The 17,461-nt window shown below is 37.4% G+C and overlaps 1 protein-coding gene across 1 annotated transcript in view; it reads right to left on the bottom strand.

Moving 5' to 3' along the window:
- Positions 1-2,183: 2,183 nt before the first annotated feature.
- Positions 2,184-17,461, bottom strand: part of col6a3 (collagen, type VI, alpha 3) — a 97,178-nt gene continuing 81,900 nt past the window's right edge. Inside the window, exons 47-67 of the mRNA XM_052143232.1 lie at positions 16,646-16,696; positions 16,233-16,268; positions 16,046-16,108; positions 15,103-15,165; positions 14,847-14,879; positions 14,696-14,732; positions 14,545-14,556; positions 13,943-14,436; positions 13,624-13,726; positions 12,774-13,475; positions 12,490-12,592; positions 11,165-11,217; positions 10,820-11,080; positions 9,078-9,158; positions 8,885-8,965; positions 8,617-8,697; positions 7,357-7,437; positions 5,464-5,649; positions 4,911-4,973; positions 2,699-2,887; positions 2,184-2,419 (exon numbers count right to left, since the gene is read on the bottom strand). Coding sequence (XP_051999192.1) covers positions 2,379-2,419; positions 2,699-2,887; positions 4,911-4,973; positions 5,464-5,649; positions 7,357-7,437; positions 8,617-8,697; positions 8,885-8,965; positions 9,078-9,158; positions 10,820-11,080; positions 11,165-11,217; positions 12,490-12,592; positions 12,774-13,475; positions 13,624-13,726; positions 13,943-14,436; positions 14,545-14,556; positions 14,696-14,732; positions 14,847-14,879; positions 15,103-15,165; positions 16,046-16,108; positions 16,233-16,268; positions 16,646-16,696 — 2,814 coding nt within the window. The 3' untranslated portion in view covers positions 2,184-2,378. The remainder of the gene's footprint in view (positions 2,420-2,698; positions 2,888-4,910; positions 4,974-5,463; positions 5,650-7,356; positions 7,438-8,616; positions 8,698-8,884; positions 8,966-9,077; positions 9,159-10,819; positions 11,081-11,164; positions 11,218-12,489; positions 12,593-12,773; positions 13,476-13,623; positions 13,727-13,942; positions 14,437-14,544; positions 14,557-14,695; positions 14,733-14,846; positions 14,880-15,102; positions 15,166-16,045; positions 16,109-16,232; positions 16,269-16,645; positions 16,697-17,461) is intronic.

Here is a 17,461-nt window from a genome sequence, read left to right as displayed (position 1 = left end):
GATATATTGTATGAAAACAAGTCATTATTTTATGCTAGCTTGTTTCTCAAATACATTTATCTTGTTTTAAGGATGTTTAGATATTAGAACAAGACAAAAATACTGAATACGATTTTTCTTTTCTTGCAGTGTTGCAGAACAGGCAAACTGAGACTGAAATGGAGCTCTGCTGGAAACGATTAGCATGACTTAATCACAAATACATTTGTTTTATACAGTACAACACAGCGTGGGCAGAGGCCACCGGGACTGCTTCAAAACCCATAAGACCATATGCAGACTGTTCATGATTTCTGTTTTAAACATGATAATATGTTCATGCTGCTGTGATGCGTTTATAGACAGAATGGCATAGAAAAACTCAACACGTGTACATGATGGACTGTGCTGGGTAATCAGCCAGAGATGCTTTGAACAGTGTGTGTATATGATGATGATGTAAGAGGTGTTAATGTGGGGCCCGGAAAAAAGGGATATTAATGGCCTCAGCTGTAGCTGGAGATTATGCACATTTCCATTTTAAGCAATATACTAATAACTTTGTTTTGAAAATGTGAAATGACCGGAACCGGTTTTTGACATTACATCTGTGCACATGCTGCTCTGAAAACCTGCAATGTTTCTAAATATTTCAAAGTGGTTCAAGAGAGGGTCAGTTTGTTATCGCCAGTTGCCATAGAGCTTGATTTATAGAGCATCTGGTTGGATGGAAGCTGCCTGCCCTCCCCAAACACTCATGATTTGGGGCGATGAAAACATGGAACTGCTTACAGGACAGAGAGAGAAAGAGGAAATGATGATCTTAGCTGTACTTTGGATGTTTACCTCTTTTTAACAAACTTGTCCCTTTTTTTTTTTTTTTTAAAAGAAGCAAAAATGTAGGTTCCAGTGAGGCTCTTACAATGGAAGTGAATGGGGCTAATTTTGGAGGGTTAAAAGGCAGAAATGTGAAGCTTATAATTTTATAAAAGCACTTTAATTCTGTTTATACGTATTTATTATTTGAGCTGTAAAGTTGTTTAAATCATAATTTTTACAGCCATTTTAGGGTTTGTTGACATTTCATCATCATAGCAACAAACTTGACGACAAACAAACACCGAAAAGTTTATTTAGCAATTTTTTCCACACTAATATCATAATCAAATGCATGTTGTTTATGTCTTTTGGCTATACTTTTGAAACAGTGAGTTTTTTAACGTTTACGGATTTGCCCCATTCACTTCCATTTAAAGTGTCTTAACTAGTTCCTATTTTTTTTGCTTTTTTTGAAAGAAAAGGAGGGAAGGGTCGACATTATATTTTGTGGAAATCAATATTATTCCACAAATGCTGTCGATTGAGCTTAACATGTATTGAACCTGGAATATTCCTTTAAAGGGAGGAGGGCATTTTTTATATGATAGTTTCACATTATGGTCTCATTTGAGCAAGCATACGTTGCATCTGCCACATTTCTTTTTTTTCCGCAGCAGTTCCCAGACCAGAGTGATAGTTCTGAGCTTTTAAAGATATTTTGTTTTCAGATAAACTCCAAGAGCAACAAGCACTGAGCAATTCTAACACTTTCATTGCATTACAAACAATGTATGAAAGAAAGCACATTCAAACATTTTTATATAAAGACTAATTTATTTATATCTTCCCATTTCCAAATGAAATACAAAGTTTAAAAACCAAGTCCCCCCAAAAAACAGCTTGACAAGTACATTCCAAATGGTTTGGAAACCAAAACATGTTTGAAAGGCAGTGGTTCCAGAAGTGCATCTGTTCTGAAAACTCTTTGGCAAAATGAATGATTGTCATTTAACAACCGCCTAAATGATATGTGCAAACATCAACATTGGATTTGTTTAGAGCATCTTGATCTTTAGTCAGTGGAAGTGTCCAACAAAATGACCAGAGAGAGAGCAATTAAGATTCTTTCTTCTAAGCCGTGAAAACTTAATAAGGGGATTACAGTCATTTTAGAGCAGGATTTACTAAATGGAACTAAACTCTTACCAACCTGTCTCATAACTACAAAGATTTATTGATATGTTTTGATCAAGATATTACCACAAGCTTGTCTATGAAACTAAAACCACATGAGTAAAACAGAATACAATTAAAAAATTAAAAAAAGCTATTTTGCCCTGGACATTTACATACTCTGAAACACACACATGAAAAATAAAACAATAAAAAAAAAATCGAATGTAGCACCAGCACGAAACAAAGAAACTTTAGTTTTTTTATTCTGTGAAAAAATACTTCAAGGTTTACTTTCGATCAAATCCTTTGGCAGAATCCAGTGCAGGCATCTTAGCTTTGTCTGAGCTTCTTGTTCAAGGTGCTATATCTTCTGAGTGTCGTCAGCTAAGAGTCTTCATTAGTTTCTATGTATGACCTGCAGCAATGACCGCTTGTTTAACAGGTGCTGTTAAAAACAATGTACCTGGAGTTTAGTCAAGCGATATTAAACCATTTTTATTGCATTTATTCACACACATCTATGGAAAAAATATGAATAAGGATAACATAAGGATTTATTTAATATCCTCATCTAAAACCAAGTACAATGTTACATCAAAAGACCAATTTGATGACACAAAATGAACAATACTAATGCTATTATACATACTTTGTATAGATATATGATTTCTATATATGACTTCATATGCAGATCTTTACATATTGTTTTTAGAAGTAAACCCACCTGTTTTTTCACAGGCTTTCCTGCACTCATCTTGTGTGTCAAAGCGATTCTGATTCCCTCCACAGCCTCCGTACCAGAAGCGTGTACATTTTCCACTTAGGGTGTCATAGTGCCACATAAGCACAAATTTAATACAGGTGCCTTCTTCTTTTGGTAGCTTGCAGATATCAACATTGGAGCGCAGGGCAGCTGTTAGTGTCGTGACAGAATGTACAAAATTGTCAGAATTGAATCTAGTGTATATTTATTTGCTAAATCTTGTCAAATATTTGCATGCTGGATCTTTAAATAGGTTTTGGATAATTGCCAGGTTCTATGGGTTTGTCTAAGGGACACAGAATGTCTCATATATATATATATATATATATATATATATATATATAAGCAATATCACACAAGCAAGAGTGTGATATGACCCTATATATCTCACAGCACTGCTGTGATTCGGACGCAGGCCGAGTGCTGTAGGTAATTACTGCAGTGCTGATGTGGGTCATATCGCACTCTTGCTCGTGTGATATTGCTTATATACAACAGTTCAATGAACAAGTACATCTAAAAAAATTGGGAAAACAAATTGGTCATAAAAACGCATTTGTGCATGGAACTACTTTATTACAAATGATGCGTCCTAGACTTACTACGTTAGTAATTCAAAAAGTTCACTTCAGAAATAGTATCATGGCTTGTGCTGTTTCTAACAAGTTATTGGATAAACAAGGATAGACGGCTGGATGTGTGTGTGTGTGTGTGTGAGAGAGAGTGTGTGCGATCACCTGTTGCCACACCCAATCAGAGATGCTGTCAGCTTTCTCAGTGGAAAATAGATGTCCAAGCGGGGGTATCCCTCTCTATTTCATGGTTGCCGGTCTGCAAGTGTTGTTCACTATAGAAACAGTGATGTCTTCCGCCACAGTATCCAATGTGGAAACCCTGATAAAAGGTAAGCACTTGAGTTCTGTAATAAATCAGTCTGTTGTGTCTCTCAGCATGAGCCTTAATCCTGAAGTTGTCCGTTTAAAGCTATTTCCTAGTTTTGGTAATGTATTAATACGAGCGATCACAGAGCGCAGTTCTATGTAAACATTGACTAACGGATTCCCTTTATGTCACTCATATTACACATTACCAAAACTAGGAAATAGCTTTAAACGGACAACTTCAGGATTAAGGCTCATGCTGAGAGACACAACAGACTGATTTATTACAGAACTCAAGTGCTTACCTTTTATCAGGGTTTCCACATTGGATACTGTGGCGGAAGACATCACTGTTTCTATAGTGAACAACACTTGCAGACCGGCAACCATGAAATAGAGAGGAATACCCCCGCTTGGACATCTATTTTCCACTGAGAAAGCTGACAGCATCTCTGATTGGGTGTGGCAACAGGTGATTGCACTCTCTCTCTCTCTACACACACACACACACACACACACACACACACACACACACACACACATATCCAGCCGTCTATCCTTGTTTATCCAATAACTTGTTAGAAACAGCACAAGCCATGATACTATTTCTGAAGTGAACTTTTTGAATTACTAATGTAGTAAGTCTTGGACGCATCATTTGTTTTGAACCAGCAACGGCACATTCTGATCGGTTGCGTAAGAAAGTAGTTCCATGCACAAATGCGTTTTTATGACCATGCTCGGTTTTTCCTATTTTTTTTAAATGTAATTGTTCATTGAACTGTTGTATATAAGCAATATCACACTCGCAATCATGCAATATGGCCCTATATCAGCACTTTTGTAATTACCTACGGCACTCGGCCTGCGGCCGAATCACAGCAGTGCTGATGTAGGGCCATATCGCACTCTTGCTCGTGTGAAATTACTTAAATATAGCATGCAACCGATTATTTCTTGACTTATGCATGTTTAAATTGCTATAACTACAACATTTAATTATCATAATACATAAACACTATAATTTAGTTTTCCATGGGTCACTTTGGCAAGAAAGCAGGTCTTCACCCATTAAAAGGATCATAGGTGTACCTTACTATCCATAACATTAATAATTGTATCGCTTCTGACTTTCAAATGCATTGCGACACATCACTTACCATAACAAGCACCCAAATCCTTTTTTTTTGCTTAAATATATAAAATAGCACTATAACTAAATTTGTGACATACACATCCCTTAGCTATAAAAACCTTATGTTTTCAAGAGGTTTTGTAAATGGAGGACTGACCTGGAGCTGGTGCTGGGGGTAAGACAGCTTCGATATGCTCGCTGCTTGCTTTTTGCTCAGTCACTGTTGTAGTCAGAAAAAAGAAAACAAAATCTATTAATTCTGTAATTTTTTCCACCAATAATCTTTCAAGAACCACCTTATGGTCCGATGTATTTACAAGGGTGGATTTTAGTAGTCTAGAAGTCTCTAGTTTGTAATTTTACATCGTGTTCCTGTAGCTCAACAGGTAGAGTTTGGCAATATTAATACCAAGGTCAAAATCTAGTTTGATTCCCGGTTTGATTCCCAGAGAACATATCCTGATAAAATGTACTCTGAATGCATTGAAAGTCGCTCTGGGTAAAAGCGTCTCCAAAAGCATCTTCCAGTTTCATCTTATTTTGGGATAGTGCTATTTTAAGTCTATGCTATTACACTGCAACCTGTAAATTCTGATTTTGGCTTTAATAACAAATCATGCAAATGTTCAATCATATAGTCTCAGAAACAGAAATAACAGGGCAGCTCGACTGTCACAGTCTCAGGTCAGTGGCTCAATGGGCACACCTACCTGTCTTCAAGCAGTGTTTGAGGCAATCTGCCTCACTCTCAAACCTATTGTCATTTCCTCCACAACCTCCAAACCAGAACTGCGTACAGAATCCATTCTTTCTGTCAAAGTACCACTTAGCTGCATAGTCTTTGCATGGTAGTCCAGAGTCAAAGTCAAGGGAGCATGGGTCCATAAGATTGTTAACTGAAACATGCAAGCAAACAAACAAACAAACAAACAAGGAGGGTTTACTATGAAAGTGGAAAGACAGAGAAAGTTAGTGATGTCAGATTACATTAATGGACACATAAAAAGGATTCACAAATGATTTCTCATGGGTTAGCTGCAAAAAAAAAATATATATATATATATTTTGCATTGTTTTTGTATTGATGCATTGCTTCAATACAAGATCTCCTACATATATTCATCAATTAGGATAATGGTAAAAAAACGATACTATGTCACACTTGCAAAGGCCATCAAAACACAGAAAGTCTCTTCTTTACAGTTAACAATCAGACACATTTTGACCTCTATTGGGTCGGAGCATTTATAATAAGGTTCTAGGAATGGTGCTTTAATTTGAGTATTTCTGTTTGTCCAGTCACCTGGTAACAGCTCAAAAAGTACCATGAGAAAAAAGGTGACCCTGTTTGTGAAAGCACACTGGAAAAATATACTTTAAATGCAGTTTCCAATGCATTTGAATTACATGCAATGCACTCGACATCTGCAGTTAATTAGTGTGACGTCAGTCTCATTAACTGTGTCTGTCGGGGTTATGAATCAGACATTTGTGAGAGTGACTCAGCACAGAGGTAACATGCCTTTTATGTAAAACAACGGTTTCTTTGCATTTAAAGTAAATATTGTACCTGGTTAGTAGTATTTATCAGTATAAAGTCAGTATTGTATGTAGGTCAATATAATTTTGGTTGCTTTCTTATGTTTGCATCGTTTATGCTTCAAGTAAAACATTCATTGAACAAGAGGCTGTAAATGGCTCCATATGACTAGACTACGAAGACAATGATCTCACTGCTTATAACAGGGTAAGAGGACGATCACAAAATGTTTCAGATTTAACACCAAAACTCATGGTGAAAAACATTTGCAGATTCTCCATTACTTCCTTAAACACAATGCTGATTTTACAACAGTGAGCTTTTTGAAACTGTTCTGACATGAACATGCAGACACAGTTATAATTCACAAAACCTCCACTATAATCTAATACTCCTGTCTAAAGCATTTCAGAAAAGGTTCATCCTTGATCTTGTCTTTGTTTTTATCATTAGATCCACATGAACACACACATGGAAAAAGCCTTAAATTATCTTCATACCAAAGGACCATAACAATACGTTCTCCAAAAACAGTTCAAATAGAAAATATCACCAAGAAGCCCACAAAACCAACACTGCATAAACAATTATCTGTATTTTTATATTGTTTTCCTTAAAAGGTTTTCTAAACATCATAAAGTCACAACAAGAATTCGAACATCATTTTATGGAGATGGAGTAGGAAAAATGTACATAATTCAAATAGAAAACAAATTTGTTTTTCTTATCGCATTGGCAAATAGATGTATCCCCCTGTGTAAAGCATAAACCACATCAACAATTTTTAGATTTCTCTGAAAACAAAATATCTTATATTATATTATTTTAAGGATGTTTACATATTTTTACTGGAAGGTTAGACAAAAACACTTGAGAAAGAAAATGAATTCTTGCAGTTTATTAAATTAATTACGTTCTTTGCATTTATTTATGCTAATCCTTGATTGCTGTTTGTGGATCAGAATCTCAGAAAATATGAAGCTTTGCGTATTATGCAATTATGGAAATGCACAAATCAAATATAGAAAAATCCAGTGTAGAATTAAGCCTCTGCATCACTTACTAATTTCTGGTTTACTCAAGGGTGCAGTGGACACAATCCCAGTCACTTCACTTGGAGTAAGAATCTTCTGTTCTGCTGATTCTGTTCAAAAGGACAAGCCTGAGATTAACCACATCTTGCAGAAGTCATCGTTTTTAGCCAACATTAATGCAATACTTTAAATTCTGAACTATGTAGTGTAATGGAAGCAAGGGCCATCAACATGGAGGGAATGCACTATGAATAGCACCCACTGATCATGTTTATTTGCCAGTACCTGATTAACTAACGGAATTATGCAAATCAGGTTAAAACACACCCACTCTATTAATTTCGAGCATGAACAGGGTAATTTCCCTTGCAGCTTGCAGGCCGGTTTTGAGTGCTAGGGGCAGTATAGGATGTAGCAAACAACCACAATCTGCTATATTATAGTGGGACTGAATAGCACCACTCCACCACTGTGATCCGAGAACAAGAATTGGTTCTTTAAAATGCTGAAGTTTACTCAACTACTACATTAACGTTTGTGAATCCAGTGCATTTTATAATAGGTGTTATTTCCATCGAATAGAGGCATGTTTGCACATAGAAGAATTACAATTACTTCATTTAAATATGCATTTCACTATTCTGACTGAAATTACAAAATAATGCCTTGTTATGTTTGACTGCAGTTGTTGAAATATGTGAATAATCTACATTTGAACAGCATCCTACTAATATATACTAACCTTGTTATTTTTTTTATAGAATACCTTAAAGAGGTCTGAAATACCTGGAGAGGTATTTCATGTCAATTCATGTCAATGGCAGATGCTTGGCTGGCACATGAACAGGTGAACTTGAACTAAGTAATGCACCTTGTCATAAAATTCGTAACTTACGTTGCGTAATTTGCATTGTGAATACACTGTTACAAAGACGCTACACCCAAATCAAAATCCTGAACTGGCTTTGATAAATGTTTAAATTAAGAACATGTCTATCCATTTTTCCAAATGTTTGAATATTTGATTAAAGTTTAGTCTGTTACAGTTTGACACGTTTTTAACATTTGCACATTATCATCAAATAATATATATTATTTTCGTTGACAAATGATATGATATAGTATGTCATAGTAAAACTGACTGAAATGAATGAATATGACGTGACAAAATATTGACTAATTTTAAAGGATATTTTTGTCAAAAGACTAAAACTATGAATAAAACCAAAAGCAATGTAAAAATGTTCAATTGTAATAATCAACTTGCTGATCTAGATTGTGTCACATACTTATTTCCGGGGTATTTAAGTGTGCAGAGGACCCAATCCTTGTCACTTCGCTCACAGTAAGACTCTTCTGTTCTACTGATTCTATCAAAAGGACACGTTTGAGGTTAGTTAGAGCTAAGAGCTTCTAAAATGTAGTTATCATTTATGCATTTATACTCAAGTATATGAGCAAGGAACATCAAAATACATTTCTCTTCATGTTATTTTATACTGGACATGAAAATATTATCTTGCTGATACAAGTTGTAGAGCAAATCCCGTCACTTACTAATTTCTGGTTTACTCAAGGGTGTAGTGGATACCATTCCCATCATTTCACTGGCATTAAGGATATTCTGTTCTGCTGATTCTGTTAAAAATGACAAATCTGAGGTTAACTAGATCTTGCAGAAATCACAGTTTTCACTCAATTTTAAAGCATTTTAATGATCAGAATGTGGAGCAAATTCTCTGTCACTTACTCATTTCTAGTTTACTTGGGGGTGCAGTGGGCACAATCCCCATCACTTCACTTACAGTGAGAAGCTTCTGTTCTGCTGATTCTGTTCAAAGAGACAAATCTAAGGTTAACTAGATATCACAGAGCTCATAAATATGAAACAATATACAGTATCAGGAATAGCTACTTTACAAATAAAGACAATTCTGTCACATCATCTGCTCACCATTATGCCTTTGGAAACCTGTGCAATTTTTGTAAAACTGCATTATAGCTTATTACTTGGCTTTTAAGACTTGCAACTCATATATACTGTATATAGTGCATCTGGAAAGTATTCACAGCGCTTCACTTTTTCCACATTTTGTTATGTTACAGCTTTATTCCAAAATGGATTAAATTGTTTATTTTCCAAACAATTCTACAAAAAATACCCCATAATAACAACGGGGAGAAGGGCCTTAGTCAGGGTGGTGACCAAGAACCCGATGGTCACTCTGACAGAGCTCCAGCGTTTCTCTGTGGAGAGAGGAGAAACTTCCAGAAGAACAACCATCTCTGCAGCACTCCACCAATCAGGCCTGTATGGTTGAGTGACCAGACGGAAGCCACTCCTCAGTAAAAGGCAAATGACAGCCCACCTTGAGTTTGCCAAAAGGCACCTGAAGGACTCTCAGACCATGAGAAACAAAATTCTCTGGTCTGATGAAACAAAGATTGAACTCTTTGACCTGAATGGCAAGCGTCATGTCTGGAGGAAAACAGGCACCGCTCATCACCTGGCCAATGCCATCCCTACAGTGAAGCATGGTGGTGGCAGCATCATGCTGTGGGGATGTTTTTCAGCGGCAGGAACTGGGGGACTAGTCAGAATCGAGGGAAAGATGAATGCAGCAATGTACAGCGACATCCTCGATGAAAACCTGCTCCAGAGCGCTCTGGACCTCAGGTTCATCTTCCAACAGGACAACGACCCTAAACACACAGCCAAGATAACAAAGGAGTGGCTACGGGACAACTCTGTGAATGTCCTCGAGTGACCCAGCCAGAGCCCAGACTTGAACCCGATTGAACATCTCTGGAGAGATCTGAAAATGGCTGTGCACCGACGCTCCCCATCCAACCAGATGGAGCTTGAGAGGTCCTGCAAAGAAGATTGGGAGAAACTGCCCAAAAATTGGTGTGCCATGCTTGTAGCTTCATACACTACTTACAATACAAAAGACTTGAGGCTGTAATTGGTGCCAAAGGTGCTTCAACAAAGTATTGAGCAAAGGCTGTGAATACTTATGTATTTTTTTTTTTTAATACATTTGCAAAGATTTCAAACAAACTTGTTTCACGTTGTCATTATGGGGTATTGTTTGTAGAACTATGAGGAAAAGAATGAATTTAATCCATTTTGGAATATGGCTGTAACATAACAAAATGTAGAAAAAGTGAAGCGCTGTGAATAATTTCCACTTGCTTTCCAATACTTGACACCATTTGTTCCTATTCAATTTGGTTTCATGGAAAAGAGCAGCCTCGATATACTGCTAAATAACTTATATGTTCCACAGGAAATCCAGGTTTACAGAGGAGTGGATGATGACAGAATTTTCCTTTTTGGGTGAACTGTCCCTTTAATTAATTTATTATAAGAATTTGAACTACATGAGAGTATGTGATTTTATTTTATAACTAACACCTTTAATTAATGATGATTGCCTAGAGTAATTTAATGTATGTGTAACAGTGTTGTGAAACCCATCATGAGCTTACTTGTGGAAACAATGCCTTTGTAGGTGTTGGCAACCTGACCATTGTCATTGCGAGTGGTGACCACTACATGATAGGTTTGGGCTGCCTCAAGTTCAGTGATGGAGAGATGTGTGCCAGTAAATTTTTTTCTCAGCACCAGACTATGATCCCTCAATCGAGTCACTGTAACCTCATGAATGGCTTTTGAATCACTGCTTAACCACTGTAAGGAGAATCCACTGGAGGTGACGTTAACAAGATGTAGTTCCTCCATACTTGATTCTGTACACATACACACACATGTGACATGACTGCTCCCAAATATTACAATCAGCAAACAAACCCAGCCTACAATTCATATTGTACCTTTATGTTTTTTGTCATGAACTTCCTGCTTTTCATGTTGCTTCTGGTGTTTCCTGGAAAAAGATTCCATAATATTATGTTCCAATATGCATATTCGCAATCACAGTCAATTTGAATCAAATTAATTAAGTCAGATAAAGACAGAAACATGCTTCACACTTAAAGGAACAGTTGACCAAAAAAAGTTTAGGCATGAAATTGTAAATGGCGCTAGTTATCAAACATCAAACATGAAACTCAGTGTGGCGCAAGCTACTAGGTTAATTGAACTTGTTATCTGTTAGCCAGTTGGCTCACTCACATGTGGCATTTTAAGCAAATTGGCTCACCTGTTGTAAGCTGAATAGTCCTTTAACTTGCGTTTCTCTCTTTGTCTAACATTTAAATAGCTCAGTTTTGCAGAGAAGCTGGTGTTATTTCCCTGAAAACCACCTCCACCCCAGCTTCACATGTCTAGATCTGCTACAAGGGGATTGTTTGTATATCTATTTGTGCAACAGTATGTCCTACATGCTCGATGCAGCATGTCTTGCATTTAGTTTAATTAGCATTTACGTCCACATGCTTAACTCGGTGTGTTTTCTACTAGCAGCAAGTGTCAGTACTTGTTCTGCAACAGAGTAGCAGATCTAGTCTGCCAAGATCAATATTAACATACTAAATCTTTATGAAACTTGTCAAGTTCACCGGTTGTGATTTGTGTTATGCGTTTGTTGGTTTGATGGTATGTTATGTCTAGTTGTGCAGCAGCATATTCTAAATGCTCGATGATGCTAAAACAGCATGTTTGTGTATGTTCTAGAAGTAGCAAGTCTTCGTACTTGCTTTGCAGCAGCAGCATAGCAGATATAGTCTACCAAGACAAAAAATCCTATCAATATTTCATACCCACATTAATGGACTAAATATTTCAGAGTTGTCATGACTGAACCCTGTTTATATGAATTCACTCTCATGTTAATAAAAGACTTCAGTGAATAATGACTTAAAGTTCAATCTCTTCCTCACAAAAGCCATTGTATATTACAAATGACAAAGTGATAAATGGACTACTTTTATGATACTTTTTTTTATTTTTTTTTGTGTGTCCTTTTTGGAGCTTGACAGCTATGGTCACTATGAACTCTTAAATTCTTCAAAATTCCTACTTCCTGTACGTATTACACTGGAAAATCGCAGCATGTAGGTTTAGGTATGAGGGTGTGTAAATAACATCAGAATTAAAATTTTGGGGTGAACCATTCCTTTAAAAAGGAAGTACATTTTTAAATGACTAATTTAATAATTTAACAAACGAATGGGCAGAGCCTTATAAGTATACTTACTCGTGTATCTGTGGCCGTCTGAATGGGATTTTGTTTGGCTGGTCACTCTGATACCACTGGCACTTCTTAGAGACTTCAGGGGACAGGTAGAAAGCATTTTCAACTATATAGAAAGAACAGAACAACAGTGATATGATTTTGATTATTCTAGTGGAAAATGCCATTAGCAAAACCTGCTATTAAAGGACAAGCTATAACAAGATTAGACATAATATTTGAAGCAAAAATCTGCTGCAAAATAATTCTCATTAAATATTTAAAAAACAGTCCTTCGTTTGACTTACGGCTAAGGTACTTGGGCAATAGTCTGGCAAATGTCTGAATATGGTCATCATAGAAGCCTGAAGGTCCATCCACCCTCTTATAGAACACGTCTGAGGGCTCGCTTGCCACTTGGGCCAGGACACGGGCATCACCTGCACTGAACAGCTTTCCAACTGCCATCACCACAATGAAGTAGCCTTTGCATTTAACTTCAATGGCAGCCCTTACTATCCTCTCCTCATCCTGTTCTACTGTCCCAGTCACCAGTAGAACTAAAACCTTCAAGCTGCGAGGATGTGGCGCCTTCTCAAACACATGTTCCACTGTGCCTTCAAGTGCAGCAGCAAGGGCCCATCCTCCTTCAAGCTGGTGCACCTTATCCAACAGGAAGCTTTGGACAGTGCTTGCAGACTTGTGGTCTGTCAGGCCAAAGGCCACACTGACTGGGATGCCGCTACCATTGTGCAAGTATTCATAAGGTGCGTGCTGGACAAGTGCCACTCGAGCATGATGAGTAGTGCTGGCCGGTTCGGGGGACATCTCCAGCTGTGCTACCATCTGTGCCACGTATAGCTTCATCTCTGAGAAGACGGAGGGCCAGGTGGTCTCAGAACTATCAAGGATGAAGGTCATGTCAATGTCTAAGTCAGTGGTGGAATCTCTCCGGTCCCTAGCTCTTGATGGAGGGACATAGTCACACATCTGATCTGGGGCACAGACATCTGAAAGAATGTGACAGAATAAATTGTTATAATTGCATTGCTATGGTTTTGCAATTGTATAAGTATGTGTCCATGGCTTATGGTTAAATAGTTTGTTGGGTGGTCCTCATTAAGTTAAATTACTGTGCACGTGACAACACGATTTTACCAAAGCAGATGTGGCAGGCCATGGTCTTTTTGACGACATTGTTGTATTCAGTACTTCCAGGTGATGGTAGGACGATAACCTGGGCTAGTGCAGTGTTATTTATCTGAAACAAAGTAAATGTAACATACTGAATGGACTGCTTTTTTCACGTCATACTGGATGAATGAAAACCTTAACAGGCACTAATTAAACAAAAGATAAGCTAAAAAAAAAAGGTGAGTTGTGCATTTTACAATACCCAATAAAGCCAGACATCACTTTGCCCAGGAGAAATTTAGATTATTAATAACTGAGATTTTTACTTCTCAACTTCCCCTACCTGCAAGGCTCTGGTGAGTTGACGATCTTCACGATTAAGAAGGAATACAGAGGCAATTCCAGCATCGTAGAGGCGTAGAGCAGCTGAACTGAATTCCTTTGTGAGTGTGACAGGGCCGTTGACGAAGAAAATAGCAACCTTGCGCACAAGGAACCCACTGCGGACTCTCTTGAATGTGTTCTGTGCAACAAAGTTCATGGCTGTCTCCAAGCTGCGCTGCTTACGGGTCTGCAAAGCCTGGAGCCCTTGAACGCGCTCAACGAGTGCTCGCTTCTTTAGCGCATCTGCGAAGCGGATCTCTGTGGTCACCTCATTGTTGTAGAGTGCTAGAGCAACACGGGCTCCTCGTGGACAGTTGCTCTCAGCAATAGTGATGTCACTGACCAGGCGGAGAACAGTGTCCCGCATGTTGTTGAAAGCCACGCGTGATACGCCATCTGACGCATCCAAGGCAAATGCCAACTCCGTGGGGTAGAGAGGACATTCCTGAGCACCTGAGGAATTGGGACTCAAAAGTTCAACTGGCAGTACTATGCAATGAGTGCTTGAGAGCGTAATATCTTAACAACAGAATTCAGATGTAGAAAAGTTTGTTTACTCACCATAGCAGCAAGCTAAAAAAAGAAAAAAAAAAGAAAGAATAAGAAAGATTTCGAAATCTTAGCCTCAAACTATGAGAAAGGAAACAACAACATTATTAAACCTAAACTGGACAGTCCAGAACATTTTATTGTAGTATGGACAGATACTTACGGCAGTTATCCCTTATTTTCTTAACCAGGTCACATTGCTTTGAGGACAAGAAAAATGTATTGTATATTTGTTATCAGGGCATTTATGCTCCAAAAACATAGGACGATACGTTTAAGAGGCTCATACAGTGAAAGAAAGGAAAAGGACATACCACCACACCAGGTCCTCTGGGTCCTTTTTGACCCTGTTAAAAAAAAAGATTTTCTCAAAAGCTGAACAGAGCTAAGTAGAGCCATCTGGAATCAATTCCCTAAGCTATAAGTGCCAAACAGTGCATCTGCCACTAGTTCTAAACACATTTTGACAGCTTGAACTCATGCAGAGATGATCCATGTAAAACAAAACACTTGTTTTTGATCAATCCAAAGAATAGTATGTATTATATAAAAGTACTATATGGAGCTTACATAGGGCCCCGGGTATCCAATTTCTCCCTTCTGTCCAGGCCCACCAGTTCCTCCTGACATACCCTAGAAAGCGCACAACCATATAATCAGTGAAAACGTGCATTATAGATATAATTATGTAATGGAAATGGTTAACGGTATTGAGATGGTGTTCGGTATTGAGACCTTTTTTCATTTTTTTTTTTTGGTTGAACAGATCAGCTCCTGTGGCTTGGCGTAATTTGGAGGAGAATATAGTCAAACCTCAGGTTACAACATTTACTCTTAACATTTATATAGCAAAGCTATATTTGGTCCATTTATTTCTTATTTGATCAAAATAATGAATTTAGTAAGAAGGCAAACAAAGCTTGAATCTAGATTCCACTGTAAGCTTTCTCTTTTCCATAATGCATAGTGCGACCCATTTCTTTTTAGAAAGGTATTCGTTTTATTTCAGATGTTTCAGAAGGATGAATTATTTGCTCATTTCAGGCTTAAATAAAAAAGACCAATCTAATTTTCCAGGGTCTTTGTTATTTTTCTATCTATAATTATGTGCTGCTCTATGTTTATGAAGTAACCTGGGGAACAGTAACCATGGTACATTTTTTTTATATATGGTTTGGTCTTGCCAAGTGGTCAATTACTTTTGGAAAGCTATCTCAAAAGCTTTCATATATACTGTATGAAAGCTTTTGAGATAAGTCAAATAAATTAGGCAGAAGCCTTGCTTGTAAACATAACGTTGTGTTATTGAATAATAGTTAATCTATAAATCTAGCATATCTTAACACATTGATATATGAAAGGAATTGTTTAATCAAGATTACATTTATACATTTGGCCGACGCTTTTATCCAAAGCAACTTACAAAATAGGAATAAAACATCACAAGCAATTCATCTTAAGGAGACATCAGCACTAATAGTGCTGCATTACAACGTTTCACTAGCTTACTCACCCTCTGGCCATTATTTCCTCTAGGTCCATTTCCTCCCTTTGAGCCAGGGTCACCGGCATCCCCCTTTGAACCAATTCAGATATAACGATGACTTCCATTGTGTTGTACTGCATTAGTATAAGGGCTATATAAAACCTTCAAGGCTGATATAAAAATCCAAGACTTTAGATTACTTCAATAATCTCACCTTTGAACCAGGGAAACCAGGGAAACCTTCATCACCCTAAAACAAAATCACATTTAGATTGGTGCAGCTGTAGTTCCGAAATCCATTTTGAGCATAAAGGGATAGTTTTATGAAAAACAAATATTCTGTCATTACTTACTAAACCTCTTGTTGTACCAAACATGTATAACTTCCTTTCTTTTGTGAAACACAAATAGAGATTTTTGGGAGAATGTGAGCCTCAGTCTATTCACTTCCATTGCACTTTTTGTGACTGAGGCTAACATTTTCCCAAACATGTCCCTTTGTGTTCCACAGAAGAAAGTAAGTCATACGGGTTTGGAACAACATAGGTGCGATTTTTTTGTATTGAATTTTTTAAAGCAAAGATAATCCAATGTATCTACTACTTTGTTCTAGATTAGAATACTCACTTTTCTTCCTTTGGGACCAGGTACACCAGCCCCATCACGGCCATCATCACCCTGTATCACCAGTGATCATTTAATCAATGTAACTATTAATCTAGAATAACTGGATGTACAATGTTTTGTTAAATACATAATGTGCTGAAAATCTCTTATAATAAAATTGATGCATACAATGTATACATAACACAATGTTATTATGTTGATACTTATTTGCATTTCTGTTTAAAGGCCAGTTCACAGTGCCTTAAACTCCAACAAGGTTTCGCTGGATCAGTGCCTTAACCCTGTTGATGTTTGTTGGAGCATTGTGACAATAGCTGTGTCCCAAATGAATACTAGATACTTTGTGCACTCAGTGGCAGTGGTTTGCCCTACATAGCGGAAGGGGCGGAGTTACCTGGGCGTGATGTTTATCTGACAAAACAATTGTAATTAATGGTGAAGGGGGCAACTAGCAAAACATCTGTGATGACAGTACCTTACTGTGTTAACACCTACGTTATTTGAGATATATTAATTAGGACTGTGCTTGACTAAGTCGGCAACCTATGGCACGTGGAGGGGTAATCACTGGCACGCCACAAACACTATTAATCCTTGAGATTTCAATATTCCAAATATAAATTAAACCTGGAAATAAAGTTTTAGGAATTTGCAGGTGCGATTAACTGAAAATGGCTTGTGATGCATGAATGGCTTGCAAGGGCAGCTGTTGCTTGAGTGCTAGTGATTAAATGATTACCATGACATAATATAAGAAATATTTAAGATTCAACACAATTTCGTGATCAGTCATCAAATAAGCAAATTTGTGACATT

Source organism: Xyrauchen texanus, chromosome 14 (assembly GCF_025860055.1).
Source record: "Xyrauchen texanus isolate HMW12.3.18 chromosome 14, RBS_HiC_50CHRs, whole genome shotgun sequence".
Classification (NCBI taxonomy): domain Eukaryota; kingdom Metazoa; phylum Chordata; class Actinopteri; order Cypriniformes; family Catostomidae; genus Xyrauchen; species Xyrauchen texanus.
Note: the sequence above shows the minus strand (reverse complement) of the source record. Positions and strands in the feature narration are given on the sequence as shown.